At 44.4% G+C, this 16,385-nt stretch overlaps 1 protein-coding gene across 1 annotated transcript; it reads right to left on the reverse strand.

Annotated features, from left to right (window-relative positions):
• Nucleotides 1-8,542: 8,542 nt before the first annotated feature.
• On the reverse strand, nt 8,543-14,639 carry prdm13 (PR domain containing 13). Its single transcript, XM_062466295.1, has 4 exons — nt 14,392-14,639; nt 12,672-12,803; nt 12,306-12,426; nt 8,543-10,647 (listed from the first exon to the last, which is right to left on the reverse strand). The coding sequence occupies exons 1-4, from the start codon at nt 14,563-14,565 to the stop codon at nt 9,179-9,181; spliced, it is 1,896 nt and encodes a 631-aa protein (XP_062322279.1). The 5' UTR covers nt 14,566-14,639; the 3' UTR covers nt 8,543-9,178.
• Nucleotides 14,640-16,385: the final 1,746 nt, after the last annotated feature.

Consider the following 16,385-nt stretch of genomic DNA (forward strand, 5'->3'; position numbering starts at 1 on the left):
AGAGAGGGGGGGTGGAGGCTGGATGGTGGGGGTGTTATGTGTGTACTAGCTGCGCTGAGCACCCCCTCCCTCCCTGCAGGCAGAGGCCTGGTAGACTGGTGCAGCAGGCAGGCCTGCCAGCTCCAGACCCCAGCACAAAGCCGGCCCCCTGCGCTTCCTGGAAGCACGTCAGACAGCGAACCCCTCCGCCACGAGCGTCCTGTCACCAGCAGCCGGCCCGGCGCACCACCGCCACACAAACCTCCAACAGAGGAGAGGAAGAGGGGGAGGCAGAGGAGAAGAATAGAACAGCACTTGTGCTTTCCCCCCCACCCCCTCTCCTCCAAACCCCAATAGAGGTGAAATTGTTGCGTGTCATTTGGCCCGCTGTCAGAGCCGTGTGGTCGCTGGTCCCTGCTATACGGAGCGGCGGAGAGCACAAATTGATCTGCCAATTGAAGTAGAGAGAGCTGCTCGGTGGGACTGCCTGTCAGACACACCGCATCTTGTTCCGACCCTTTGTTCTTTTTCTCACCCGCTCTCTGTCGCTCTCAAATCCTCCGATTCGAGCCATGGCGTCTGGGAATAGTGTCAGGCCTTCTTTATGGTCAGAAAGAGGGGGCGAGGGAGAAAGGATGGGGAGTGGGAGAGCGAGAGAGAGAATGTGAATAGACATGGTGGAGGAGAGGAGAAGGACAGGGACCTATTCCAGCTGTCATTGTTCTTGGTAATAGAAGGCAGCCGCATGTTGGGAATACCACAATGGACAAGTGTCCTTGGGCTCCTTACAACAGACATGAATGGCAACTTGTTGTGATAATCTTGTGATAAGTCTAGTATTAGCTCAATAGAAACAACAGGCGTCTGGTTTTGTCAGGTCACAAACAGATCAGCACACATCAGAGAGACACATTCAGACAGACATTTGAAGCTGAAGATAATTTGTTGTTCAAGGTTACTACCTGCACCTAGCCAGTGTTTCTCAATGCGAGGAAGTTAACCAAGATGGGTAAACTCAAGTCTTTCTGATTTAGGACTGGTAGATGGCCATGGTAAGAGAGACAGAGAGCCTGGGCCAAAGCTTTACCATCTGAAGTCCATCTTCAAAAGATTTCAAGGTTGTCTATCTCTAATTGGAAATTGGCTCAAGCGGGTTTTTTAGCGGGTGGGGGTGGTGGGGTGGCGGTTTAGTGGGTTATGTATATATTCTTCTTCTTTTTTCTTTACCTGATTCCTTTTCTGTTTTGTACAATTCTTTAAAACTTTACACAATTTTCCATACAGCATGCGTTGTCACCATCACCTATTAGGCTTCTATAAATCTGATGTATCATATCACGCCTGGGATGTTGTGTAGTTCTGCATGTCCTACAGTCAGCTCCTAACCCGCCATCCCATGACCGCCAGACAAAGCCTTCCAGCTGATGATGTATGCACTCGTCCTTGATTTGATCAGTTCCCCATAGTCCTCAGGTAATACCATTATAATGTGTCTTTTTCTACAATAGGCAGCTGGATAAAGGGAGCCTATTCTTCAGCTCATGTCTGCCTGCCTTCCAAATTACATCTTCTGAAGTTAAAAGCTGGCTGCTCATCAGTCTATTATACAAGATTGATAGATGACCAGTAATTGCAACTAATAACTTATTACTCATCTATACAAATATTCTAATAGCATGTATTTAGAAGGCAATTTCTTCAATGGGCAGAGAGAGAGAAAAAGCCTTTTCAGAAACCAGACAGAGAGCGACCAAAAAAAGAAACTAACACAAAGGATGTATGGAGAGCGACCTGTAGCTTGTTTCTTTCTTCTCGACGCCGGACTAATACAGGCGCTCGTGGCGGGATGTGAGCTCTGCTTTCTGTTCCTCCGCTGCAGGACAGCGGGCTTTGTTTGCTGCAGCCACTTGAATGAGGCAGAGGGGTCGGAGTAGGAATTAAAGATAATCTTCTCAATCATCTGCCCACCATTCACACTGGTCCCAGGCCAGAACAGAGTAGAGAGTACCAGATCAGACCATACCTGGCCAGGTCAGACTAGACTAGTTGATAAGCGACCATGCCACATCAGGCTGAGCCAGGCCAGAATAGTTGATAACCGAACATGCCACGCCAGGCTGAGCCAGGCCAGACTAGTTGATAACTGTCCATGGCAGGCCGGGCTGAGCCAAGTCATGAATGTCTTTGCTGGAGAAGGATTGGAGTGTTTAGGTGTTTATATACAGGTAACATATCTAAACCATTGTGGTAAAAAAAAAGAAGAAAAAAAGAAACTTGTGTCTTTATTCTGTGTGCAGGACGCTTCAGAAGAGCCAGTAAACAATGTTGTCCTGAATGCCTGTCACCGAGGGATGACAGGGGAGGACAATGGGCCAGCGAAGGGGTCGGCGGTGCTTTCAGAATCAGCCACACCAAAGGACTGGGGGCCTCTCAGGGGGCCGGTGACAAACCAACACCAGACACCCAATAAAGAGACTTCCACTTCATTTAAAAGCAATTAATATTCCTGGCTGGGCGGTGGGCTGGCTTTGGTGTGGCAGGTCTGAGCCCGCCCTCTGCTCTGGTAATGGAGCTGAGTGGTTAACTCCAGCCCAGTGCTGCCTTAGAGAGAGGCACAAAAAGGGCCTGTCTCACAGTCCACTGCACCACAATGGCACACTGCTCTCTCTCTCTTTCTCTCTCCCTCTCTAATCCCACTTCCCTCCCTCTCTGTGTCCCTCTCTCTTTTTCACTCTCTCGGGTTGTTTCCCATCCTCTTTCACTCTTCCACTCCATTTCTTTCTTTGTCTCTCTCTCTTTTGGCCTTTGTTGGTGTATTTACTCTCTTTACTCCCCTGTCTTCTTCAGTTGGTGGTGGTCGTCCCACAATGGCAGCAGGGGTTTAAATAGTCAGCCTTTGTTGTGTTTGGGTAATGATTGTCTTGCTCTTCTCTGCCTGTCTGAGATCCAACCCCACCACAGCTGGGGTAGACTGGAGGAACAGCTAGCAGTGCTTCTTCTGCTCTGCCCACACACACGCACACACACACACATACACAAACACACACACACAGCTATCTTGATTAAGCAAGATTTTTTTTTAGGACACTTATGAAATAAACTATTTACTGATTTCTTGACACCGTTTTAAAGGTTTTTTTTCAAGATCCCATAGATGGCTGTCAAAGACCCAACCTTAACCTCCAATAGTGACCATAGAAGAAGTCCTTGAGTGAGTGTGCATGCAGCTTGTGGATTCTCTTCTCTGACTACACCAGTTTCTGATCAACCTGCAGATGGTTGAGTTTTGTGTCGATGTAGGGTGATGTGTTGCACAGTTGACCGACCAGTTTGGAAGCGCTAATTAGCAATGCATTAGCAGTGCTCTTGTCGGTCTGTTTACTAGGCTGAAGGTAATGAGGAAATCAATGTTCCACACTCAAACATCTGTACGACCAGGCAGACAGGCAGACAGACAGGCAGATAGACACTCAGGCTATCTGACTGGACCACCTAGCCTAGGTGTCAGCCCGAGAAATCAGGTCAGCACTCAACATTGACAGAGTCAACATTGACTATCCTGGATAAGTGAAAGATAAACAGGTACGAAATTGTTCCTGCCTGGCCCTTTCTGACCAGGTCGATACCAGCCTGCAGGCTCCAATTGAGGACCGGCCCCGAATCCACCCGCAAGGGGATCAGAACCGGACCTGCCGCTCTGAATGGTGCTCCCTGTATTTGGTCTGTATTTGGCTGGTACCTCAATGACATGAAGCAACAGTAACAACAGTATGATGCATCTGGTACATAGCTGTTTGACATCCCTGTTTGTGTGTTTTTATTATACCTGCCCCCCTCTCCTGGTTTACCTGTTTCAGGAGACCAGCCTGTCAGCAGCAGCAGGAGAGCAGTCGCATCACATCCTGTCCCTGTCGCATCATTTCCTGTCTGTGTGACCTCTGTCAGACACACACATAAGTGTGTATGCATGTATGTGTGTCCTACCTGCCCTCCTCTCCTGGTTTGCCTGTCAACAGCTACAGGAAAGCAGTCACATCACATCCTGTCTCTGTCGCATCATATCCTTTCAGTCTGACCTCTCTAGTACCCCATGCCCTCCTCCTGACAGCCCATTGCACAGTCAGTGCTGTGGCGTATTACTGTACCATGTGTTGGAAACATGCAGCATATTGTATTTCATAATGATGTATTCCTTTTGCAGACACGTTTAACCAAAGCAACAGGGGGGATTTGATTTTTGCATCCTCTTGATCTGCATTCAAACACTCTACCACTGAGCTAGAACCATACTCTTGCTTCATCCTTGGTGGAGTGTATATGGACCTGTCCTTTCCTGCAGCATGCAGTAGTATAGCAGCCAGCAGGAACAATCAGCTGCTCAAGCTGAGAGCTCTTAATGCGCCACAAACACACACATGTACACACACTCTGCCACTGTGGGCCTCAAACACCTGGTCCGCTGGTGTCCTTGCTTTACTGTCTGTCTCGAGTTACTTCTTCGCTCTCTTTTCAGTTGCGTCTCTCTCATCACCTGTTAATGTTAATGTGACTATGTTTTTGTGTGTTCTTGTGTGCGTGTGTATGTGAGTGGGTTTGTACAGTGCTAATAACCCTTCCTAACATCCTGAATTTATCTAAGCCTCTTCAAACTAAAATACCTTGTTTTTCTTGTCCACTTGAACCAAGTGTTACTCAAACCTGAAACAAAGACCCATTTAGAGGAAATGAGGTGGGAGCAGAGACATTATTCACTTGTCCTCATGACTGGTTTACCTTTTCAGACTGCAGCAGGAGGGAGGGTGTGATATAGGATAGTGACTTCATCTCTTCTCCTTTGTCCTCTCATCCTTTCTACTTTCCCTTAGTCCTCTTCTCCTCGGTCATCTCCTCCTTTCTCCTCCTCTCCTCCTCTCCCATTCTTTCCTCATTTCTTCCTCAAATCTCCTCTCCTCCGAGTAGTCCGGAGAACTATAGGTGCTCACTTTCCAGTTGCCCTAGAAACAAGACACATCTCGACGTCAAGAATAGGCTGTTGTGTTCGGCGACATCGCAGAGCATCACAATCACATCGCATCGCATCATTTGTGGACGAAATTTCTAACAAGCGCGCTGGCAACTCACACACACACACCAACACACAGATGCCTAAGGACCTGCCGGGAAGTGATGCGGTGGTGTGCCTGGATGTTCAGCGACAGCTCCTTCCTTACAGAAGCAGCTGAAAAATGCGAGCCGCATGACCTGAAGGAGACAGAAAAAACACTGCAACATACATCCAGCCCCCATACATACCTCCGGACCCAAGGTTGAAATCGCAATGATCCAACAGGCCTATAAGGTTTCCTCCTTGTGCTCTAACTTGATTGAACTATACCTACTTCTGTGACAGTGCGTGTAAACAGCCTTCCCTCCTTGCACGCTCTCTGAGAGCAGAACGGCTGGCATCTCGGAGGTCTGGATGAGCGAGTGTATTTATTCTGTCAATCGACGAGCAGGCCTTCAGATAGTTTGTCTGTTTGAAGTAGGCACGGGCCTTGTGGTATCTTCAGGAGACTTGCACGCTTCCCCCTTGAAGGCACAAATAGATCTGTTGTGACGGATGAAGAGGAGGTCACTGCCTCAGATCGTCCCCCTCGTCTCCTCTCCAGCCCCACAACAGCAGTTGTGACTGCCTCGTTTTCCTCGCCCGATTCCTTCCTGTGCGCCTCCATCTCCTTTCCTCCCCTCACAGTCCCCACCTCACAGGTCGCAGAGGGCCGTGGCATTGATGCATCAATCTGACCACTGAATGGACCTTCCCCCTCGTCCTTGAGACCTGTGCGTGTGTATGTGCGTCACCGTGTGCATGCGAGTGCGTGTGTCTGCTTAAGCCATCTACTTTCAAAGGTTGATATGACAGACACACTAGCTCTAGAGAAGCCTTTGTACCAGAAGGAGCCTGGCGCATCATGTGAAAGGAGCGGAGGAGGAATGGAAAGTACTGTAACCACCATTGGAAAAAACTGCTGCCTGTATTAACTACCTTTGTTAAACCATTGCTTACTGGAACCATTGCTTACTTTTAGCAGTTCAGCCATTGGGGGCCAATGGCTTAGAACATTCCTGAAGATAATGATAACAGTACTGATGATGAAGATGAATAGTGTGTAAAACGTTTTTTTTTTCTAAACTTATTAAATTAATCCATGGAATGAAAAACTCCAGATGCGGAATATATACACAGTATGAATATATGATGTTTGCAAACCTTTACTAAAATAGTATACAAACTGACCCTAAGATTTATACACTTTCTTCCTTCCTCGATAGATCCAATTTGCTAGTTCATCATGTCACTCTGGTCCAAGCTTATTCTTACAAAGAGTAGGACAACTGTATTGGTAAAAATTAAAGATATATGTTTTTACTGTAATTCCTGTTCCTAATCCGCTTTATACCTGCTGCAATTTCCCAATTGCGCCTTGGGGATTAATAAACCTACGACCACAAGCAAATCATCTGACTCAGACCACCTATCAACTCACACATAGAAACACACTCACCCAAATCCACTTGAATACTAAACACACAAGTATACGTAAACAATCAGACATTGTAAAAACAAACACTTCATCCACAATGGATACTACTGGGCCGATCATATTCAAATGTTACAGCCTGTGGTGTCTGACAGGTCGCGCTCAAGAGCTGTCCATGTCACTGCCATGACAACATGTCAGACGACAACAACAGAGCAAAGAGCAGGAAGAGAAAACGTGTTTATTTGCATGTTTGCATGTGTGTGTGTGTGTGAAGACAGTGTACCATGCAGGAAACCACACCAGCCTTGCCTCTTCCTCCTCTGACTGTTGAGGAGAAGGTGGACTGCCAGGAACAGGTAGAGATGTAACCTAATGGTAAATGGACTGCATTTATATAGCGCTTTTCTACCTTAGCGGCACTCAAAGCGCTTTACAATGTTTGCCTCTCATTCACCCATTCATACTCTCACTCACACATACCGACGGCAGCGAGCTACCATGCAAGGCGCCGGCCTGCCAATCCGGAGCAACTTGGGGTTCAGAGTCTTGCTCAAGGATACTTCGGCACATGACCTAGGAGGAGTCGGGGATCGAACCGCCAACCTTGCGATTAACAGACAACCCTCTCTACCCCCCGAGCCACAGCCGCCCCAATGCTACTGCTCACTCCCACATCAAAAGGCTTGCTGAACAGTTACATTCGTGTTTTTATATTGTGCCAAAGAAAAATTGGATATCTCGCTTCTACACTTCATATTTGTACAATTCTACTCCTTCTAATTTAAATTTGTAGGCTATAGGATTTAGGCCTATTAGGCTACTTGGCATGACCTCAATGCAGGTAACCTCATTTTCTAGAAGCACTGACCAGCTACAGCATGGGCCTACTGTCCAGATGCCACCGCGTCCCCCTGACCCGATGTCGCACAGCACAAATAAATCCGTTTTAAGAAATTTAGAAGAAGTTTCCTGTTAACTTTTCGATGTGATAGTACGTATCACTTAGCATGTAACCTTACCTACCAAAGTCTTAGTTGGCTGCTTGTTTGTTATTTTTGTATAGCCTCGAGTCGCTGCGTTTTCATCTCTTCAAATCTTCACCCAAAACAAACCTTGTTTAACCGACTGAATCTTTTCTTTAGAAAGAGGCCAAGTCCGCAATAAATCTGACAAGCCTGAGATTGTATCTTTTCAGTGACCGTTCTATGCTCAGAAAAGGTTGCCAATTGTCGAAAATTCTTTCGTAGGAAGACTTTGATAGGCTACAGATAAATTGAAAGAGGTCGTTTGAAAAATAAAAAACAGGCTATAGCCTACAACCTACAGATAATTCAGTCAGCAAGAACTAAAGTAAAATGCATATTATTTCTGGCAACATTTATTTTGTGGCATATATATTGTATTTCTAATATATTGTTTGTGTTTCTAAAAAAATGTATTGGCCTAATCTAAAACGAACAGTTTTTTATTGAGGTAAAACCTGGCCAAATCTAGTAAACTAGTTGTAGAAATGAGGGCCGAGTTTCTGCCATAGAAAACATGCTGTTAACCTACAGGAACCTCTTCTTGAACGCCTCATCGCTCGTGACTACCTCTCGCCCCTAATGGCAGCGTGTGGCTCCAGCTGCTTAATGGAGCCACACTTAATGAGTTATTGAGGATTTACTGTAACTCGTGCTAGTGAAGCGCGCAGTCTCGTTATAGGGGATAGCATCACACAAGATCTCATCTTTTCTTTTAGGTTCTGAGCAGCAGAATGTTGACTTCAATTGATTGGTCAATACATACCCAAAGTCTTTGACCCTGCATCCAGAATGTTATAGGCTTGTCCACAGGTGCACCAATCCAGCCTCCCCATGACGTCCATCCATCAAATTACTTAACATTAAATTGTAGTTCAGTGAGTCAAAAAAAAATACTTAATGTGCCTCAACGAATTTAATATACCAAAGACTTTTTCAAGCATCACGTATGGAATAAGTTTATGACGGTGAATTTGTTTTAAATTTAATTTATTTAAAAAGGAACAACTTGGTAAACAGGGGATTTTTTTTTTTCAAATATTGTACAATATCACTCTTCAACAAAGGTATACAACACTGTTTTACTAAACCGTCGATGATCGTATCTAACACTTTATTATGTTTATGAATTTAATAGATGTTTTCTTGTTTACAACTTCCTTAAATTAATTGTGGATTATCATTGTTTTTCTTCAAAGTATAACGTGCTTCCGCAAAAGTGCAATTCAAGAACGCGAAAATCAGAAAGTTCATTTTCCAAAATAAGTTTAACATTTAGGGCTTATACATTTATACAATTGACTTCTCGTTGGTGTTCATTTTCTTGCCTTTTTATAACCGTTTTAAAGTGCAAATGACCTCCTTTTGGGATTCAAAACCAAACATTTAATGTAGAAACATGCACCAATAGCAGATGCTCCAATGGCCTGCTAAGCCCGTTGCCCTGTGGCTGCAAGGTCCTAATGAACATATTCCGTGAATACAGTTATGATCCAGATTAACTTCCAGTCATAATACGGTTTTCAGGAAGAAAAAAAATGCATTACGTTCAAGAGCTTTTAAAACATAAATATATTTAGTCACAGACATAAATTACACATACACCTGCACAGGAAGTCTGTTGCCATTAAAAAACTTAATTTCTCTTTATTTTAGTTAATCAGTATTTTTACTGGACTCCTGGTCGCTCTGCTCGTCGGTGAAGCACACGTCTACATCACTGTCATTGTCACTCTTGTGCTCCTCTTGGTCGTCAAAAATTCCTTCTGTTTTGTCCTCAGTCTTTTTGATGGTTTGCCCTGGATGCCGTGATTTCACGTGACGTTCCAGATCTCTCCGACGCACGAGCACCTTGCCACAGAACTCACATCTGTAGGGCGTGTTACCTTCCGCGTGCAGGCGGATGTGCTTGTTCAGGTTGCTTGGATCACCGAAGGGCCGGAAACAAACTTTGCACTTAAGGGGTTTATACCCTGTGTGAGTTCTCATGTGAATCTTGAGACCGTATTTCCTAGAGTACAGCTTCCCACAGTACAGACACAGGTGTCCCTTTTTGGGTTTGCCTGAGCTGGCGTTGGCGCCGGGCAGAGTGTCCAGTCTGGCCTTATTCTTCTCCACAGTGATCTCCGACAGCTGTTGGGTGTGCATGGCTATCTCCCTGTCGATGTTAGTTATGGAGCCTATATCCTGGTTCAGAGTCGGAGTCCCAAAGTAGGACATGGACTCTGGGTATTTCAGGAGGTTACTAAAGTGGAATTTTAGTGGGTAATACGGTGAGCTATAGAGCAATTCGCCGTTATACACCGTGAAGGGCATGAGAGGAATGTTACAGTCCCCACCATACGGTTTGACGCCATCGAACTGAGGGAGAGAGAACCGTTCAAAATGGAGTCCCGATGGCATCTGGGGGTAGCGGGACGGGGACAGCCCGGAGTGCATGCGGCTCTCCACGTGCTTGAAAGCTGAGGTCTCCTCAAAATGCGGCATTAACGGGAATCCGCGAATGGCGTTGCCGCATGGCACTACCGGGGATGTGGAGTCCATTGGGTGGACACACTTGGGAGGATGATTTCCAGTCAAAGGTTCGTTCAGGGCTCGCGTCGATTTCATGTTCCCAAGAAGTTTACTGAAGCCTAGTGTGGTATGCTTTCCGTTGGGTTCTTCTCTGGAGAGCTCCGCCGCTGGGGTTTTGGAGAGGCCCATGGGCTTGAAGGCAGAGCGCACGCCGGGATGGAAGCCCATGTTACTCAACACAGATGAGGTCGCACCCAGGCCCAGCAGGTGTCCGTGGTTCCGGGCCGAGGCCACACTCATGTCCAAAGCCCTGTCCTGCTCTTCCGCGCTGCCTTTCTTAGACACCCCTGCCTTTGTGAGGAATGGTGAGGAGGACACGGCGCGCCGGGAGTCAGAGATGGAGATGTTGTGTCCGTTCCGGGGCGAGGCCGAAGTGTTGGGAATGTCCCCAGACTTCGGTGACCGGCTAAAACTTTCCGTACCCCGGGCCTGTTCAGTGCTTACGAACCCCCGTCCGTTGCTCAGGGCGCAGTGGAAGTGAACATGTGCCTTCAGAGTGTTGGGGTATTTGAATATTCTCCAGCAGTACCAGCAGATATAACGTTCCTCACCTGAGAAGAAAAGAGGAAACGCAGGAGGTCATTAAATGGTGGGGGTACCGTTAAGCCTAACACACATTCATATGTCATTGCCTGTGTTTTTTAAGGAGGCGACGAATATATTATTTTGTGCCACGACTGATCCTACTGAGCTTTCAATATCATCCTTCACTGTTAGTAATGAAGGTATTTAAGGATGGAGTCTATTACATCGCGTAGGCCTACTCCATCAAGCTTGGGCGGGGACAACGGTTTAACAATGCGGGGTCAATTATATAGATGTAATGATTTTGTAATCTTTATAGGCTGTTGTTTATTATCGCCATCAAAAGAGCAAAACACCATGTCCAATCTGGCGCTCGGAGCCAGTTTCTGAATGGAGACTTTCTCTGGTCTTTTTCCCGTGGAAGTGACAGCAGCTGTTGCTTGAAATCGCAAGTCTGCAGAAACAATGGCGCGGGCCCATCTGTTGACGCCACATAATAGGAAGCGTATGTCAAGGAGCGCGCGGTGTATTGGCCGGAGTGCAGAGCACACAGGACCATCGCCGCAAATCAGGGCAATATACATCCACATAAAAGTTACCATTCATTAGGCAACAATACCCTGTGTAGGCTGCTAATTTACCGTAAAGCACCTTTTTGAATTTATATGCTTTTGAATACATGAATATTAACGGTGCGATGACATTTGTTAACCCCTGTCCTGGGCTGTATTCGTACCGCCTGCTTTGATGGTGTCTGAGACACCCTTCTCCATCAGTGTAATTACTGTCATGACGTATTCCGACATGTTATGTTTTTTTTATAGATAGCCTACCTGTTTGTTTTTCTGTTGATTATAGCTATTAGGCTACAGGTAATTTATTTCTCTGTTTTCTTGTCGATAGAAGACAGCCTAGCCTATCTTAATCTGTTCAAATTGAATTGCCCTTCAGAGCATCCATTCCCAGTATCCAATGGACTTAATCCGATTACTGTAGCACAGGATCATATCGCTGGTGACCGCAAAGGATTAAACCATATAGCGTCGACAGCACTAACACTATCCAGATTGATGATTTTCATTTGATTTGCAGTGTAGGCCTTACTCAGGTGCAATAACATATTGCCACATCAAATAAGATAGTAGGCCCAATAGTAGCCTAATACAGTCTGAAATTAGGAATGTTATAGTTAGTCTATTTTATTTATATTCTGATCGATACTGTGGTTATTGTTTTGTTGTTATTGTCGTTCACAGTTATTCTTGTAAGCATGTTGCAATTTTTTCCATGCTTCTTGTTGTGTCATTAAAATGTGTTTTCAATAATAAAAACCATCACAAGTTCAATAAAACAAACGGAATGAATTATCTTAAGTAAAACCAAAAAATCTGTCTGCAATCGAAAAGTGTGCTCTGGGGATGCAAATATCGACCGTTGAACAAGAGAAGGCTCCAGTCACAGTAATTGGTTCTACCGGCTCAGCACAGTGGTGCACGATATCGACTGCATAACCGAGCAACGATGGTACTTTCAGAATGTCAATGACGCTGTAGAATCCCAGTTCAACTGTATCACAAGTTTTGTTAGACTATTCCTTCAAATGTCAGGCGGGTGGCGATCATAATCTGATTGATGTTGCCAAACTACTGATCTCTGTAGTGGGGTGAAATGGTGCCTAGTTTACCTTTTTCGTCATGAGTTGGCGTGGCACTGGTGGGGATGTCATACCACTGAGCCAGGGGGTTGGAGTACCACACACTCAGCTCCTCGCCCGCAGAGATCTCCCGTAGCACCCGATAGAAGATCTGCAGAACCAAACCGTGTGAGCTTGCATAAGCCTCACCAGTAGCTTTTTTTTTACATTTCATCACAGAATGTGAACTTGGTAGACAATGTGTCACATAGTCTTTCTGCATGGTGTGGATTATGTGTGGTCACACTCATGTTGTTTGTTTGTTGGTTGATTGTCTGCTGATGTCTAATTTACTCCAGCAAAGACAATAAGCATGAATAAACATGCAATTTATTTAAACAGAATTGAGGGGCCTACCTGTCCACCAGGGAGGTCTGCGACTGCCTCGAGATTCTGCTCCTGACTGTTCCTGGCAGCACGAATAAACCCAATCCAGTCCGATACCGGACAACCGGTTTCGTCCAGGAATTCACCTCTTTGCAGCCGAATCTAAAAAAAATGTAAACAATATTTGGAATTATAATTATATAACTACAATTTATAGACACATAGCTTATATTTTCACACAGTCATGACTGCATGAGACCGACAAAAAAATCAGTTTAGTCAAATCATATATCTATTTGCCTAGGCATCTTTTTCTAAACGGCACGCTTGTTTGCCTTCTGCAAATAATAGTTTTTTTATTTTATTTTCGTAAGCAGTTGTAATCTCTGTTTTTTATTGGACAAATATTGACATGGCCAATTATGAAACTATTAATAACATTTAATTGCAGAAAGTCCTGCTGTTTATTGTAAATTGTTGTCTGAAACATGGAGGTGTGCCCATAACCCTAACGCGTTTAATGTGTCTTTATCCGCCCTGTTGGGCAGCAGTGATAATTCACTAAGGAGAATGACACATAATTGAGTTGATATGGGAAACGAATTTGAGGAGTGTCAAAGCGTTTCTAAACTGTTTAAGCAAATTAAAGACTGAAGCATGACATTTGACACGGAGATTGCACCTGATGATCGCCTACAGCCGGAGGCCATGCATTTAACTGCATCCATCACAGGCGTAGACAGCTGAAGAACACGATGGTGTATTTATAAGGTTGTTATAGTGCAGTTAGAAATGCATTTAAGACCATGTAAATAAATCCGCAAATAATTTCTGTTTTTGTTGGGCACAAACAAAATACGGCTAGGCTATAAATGCACATGCATTCAAATAGGCTATCAATTTCCTTTCGTTGTGGAATTGTGTGTTATCTAACAAACAAACACAAAAAAAACATGGTCTTTAAAATGATAGTTTAGGACCATTTTTGTCAAAATGTTCGTTCAATTTAAGCATTTAAAAAAATTGTCGTTTGTTTTTCTTAGCCTGGGGCTATGCTCTCTGTCCACTGCATCTTTCCATGATTTACATTACAGTGAGATTAAATGTCTCATCAGAATATCTAGGCCAGCGGGCTGGGGGATTGGCGGCGTCAGGGCATGGATCCTGTAGCTTTCCTGGTCGGCCTATTAGGGTGGTTAAGTGAAGTCTCAAAGTGACAAGTCGTCCCACTAATATAGGATAACTAAATTATTTCCAAACTTGACAGCATTAACCAATTAATAAATCAAGGCCCAATGAATTCTGACAGGTCTGAATCCAAATATTAAAAATAGCACCCCTTTCTATTTACCTGCCCTTGCAATTAGGCTGCTGTCCAGGAGACCAAGTACGTATAACAACGAATAAGGCACATTAAACTGACTTCTATAGATAACGAATATAATGACAGTGGGCCTAATATAATGGGCATTATTTCCCCCTATCGAATAAAGTACAATGGCATATTACTATAACACATGATGAAACGTTATTTTGGAAGGCTGTTTCTTTAAAAATATTAAAATTATTCTGTTATAAGCAGAACAAACTCACAATTGACAAGGTCCTTCTAGACATATGCCAAAAATGCCTAATTTTAAGGTGAAATTCAGAGTATGGGCCCATACTCTGTTAATCATAATAATAACAATAATAATGATAATAATAATAATAATCATAATCATAATAAAAAGGGGAAATTTTTATTTACCTTTTTCTTTGATCCAACTTCCTTTCGATCAGAAACGTACTTCCCTAGTTTGAAGACGCCCGGTACAGGTCCTATCCGCAGACCGGCTGGGATGCTGCAGTCTGCAAACACACTGAGAGTGGATGCCCGGCTGGCTTGCATGGCTGGCTCTGCGCGCGGTGAGATCTGAACCATGAAGACCAAACGGTGCTTGATTGAGGCAAGAAGAGTCACGTAGATGAGGACAGGCCAATCTCCGCCCGCGAAGTGACGTGGTGGCGTATGTGATCCGGCTTTTCTAAGGACAGGCTCGGTACCCCCTCGGCACATTAACGCACAAGGACGAGCAAGTGCGCGCGGTGTGAGAGAGTTTGTCTCTGTGAGCAGCTGTGGAGAAAGCCAGGGCCGCCGTGGTCACATGGAGACTTTCCCTCACCCTCGCACATAATGAACTGCTCCAAAAACGGTCAAGAGACAATAGGCCAGCGACCTTCCCATCCCCAAAATCCAATTTGTCAAGGACAGAGAAAAGAGCGAGCAGAATCAAAGGTCTGTGGCGACCATTAATCCTCAGCATGTGGCTTTGTACCTCAGACAGTTCCGATATTTTAACTGACAAATCCACTGTATAATTTCTCCATAAATTCTCCCCTTTTTATTGTTCCTTTACAAACTAGTTTTTGGGAAATCAGTGACTACTTTAAATCTACTTGGCTGCCTTCTTTAAGGTTTATATACTTCAAAGCACTCCATCCTTTCCTCCCGGGAGCTTTGTACGTCCCTACTTGAACAAAGGCAACAGGAATTTTTGGAGGACTTGTTAACTTCTGTTGAGTCCCGGCGTGTGCCGGGTGGAGATCAGGCAGGTACTCCACGGGACAACCAGAAAAATAGCTACTGCTTTCAAAATAACCACCATCTTATCATTTCACACTTGTGGTTTTCTTGTCACGACTTCAGTGAAGAGAGATCTGACACACAGACATAGCATATTGAGGCCTCAATTGCACATTTTGTTATCAATTAATTTCGATGGTCTATCTCAAAAATAATATACATCAGTTTTTGCATAAAAGCAGCATGTTGTACAGTTTACTAAATAGGCTATTTTTTACCTATGTTTTTATGCAGTAGTTATTTATAAATTATAAAAGAAATTGTGGGCTATTTGATCCTTTTGTAAAACATAATTTTGCTTCATTTCGTAGCCTAAATTTATTACAGTATTGTAGGCCTAAATGTTGTCTAATCCATAATGGATTTCAAGATATAGATTTTTGCCTATAACTGTTTTGGGTAATAGGTTAGCGCACAGTCAGTTTGCATTTAATTAAGTATAATGTAATTAAATACAATTGTAATTAAATGTATGCTAATTCATTGGGAAAAATAGATTCATACATACATACATACATACATACATACATACATACATACATACATACATACATACATACATACATACACATACATATATGTATATGTATGTATCTGTGTATCTATGTATGAATGTATATTTGTATGTGTGTACCTATATATAGACAGATAAACAGATAGGTAGGAGTGATATGGTTTCATTTCAAATTGAGAACCATGGCACCCATAGAGGGTGGGGATGAAAGTAAACGGAGGTGAAAAAGGATTAGGGACTGGTGACAGTGGCTTTGTGACCGCCGATTCTTAAAGGAGTCCACTCCCTTTGATGTGGCTCGAAAGGAGTTCGACTTACAGACAGAACAAGAAGCCGTGGGCGATAAATCCAAGCCATGAACATGTCCATCTAACCTCTGGCCCTGAGACTCTACCGTCTCTGCTTAGCTGTAGGTGGGGGGAGAGGTGGTCCCTCTCCGGCCACGTAAAGGTACCCCACTGCTCCATTCGAGGACCCTTCTCTTCTCTCCACTTCATCAGTCAAAGAGCGTGAACGACACGCGAACAATCTCGTCAATAGGCGGACGCAAAAGGCCGGCTGCGCTGGAGTTATTTATTAATGTTGCCATTTGTTGCTGGTTCCC

This window comes from Osmerus eperlanus, chromosome 7 (genome assembly GCF_963692335.1).
Source record: "Osmerus eperlanus chromosome 7, fOsmEpe2.1, whole genome shotgun sequence".
Lineage (NCBI taxonomy): Eukaryota > Metazoa > Chordata > Actinopteri > Osmeriformes > Osmeridae > Osmerus > Osmerus eperlanus.

Excerpts from the sequence above, each read along its gene's own strand:
- prdm13 (XM_062466295.1), bottom strand. The coding sequence starts at position 14,565 with ATGGTTCAGATCTCACCGCGCGCAGAGCCAGCCATGCAAGCCAGCCGG. Across the intron at positions 12,804-14,391 it reads AAGTTGGATCAAAGAAAAAG|ATTCGGCTGCAAAGAGGTGA; the intron begins GTAAATAAAAAT and ends CATTTTTTTTAG. Across the intron at positions 12,427-12,671 it reads CAGACCTCCCTGGTGGACAG|ATCTTCTATCGGGTGCTACG; the intron begins GTAGGCCCCTCA and ends TTGGTTCTGCAG.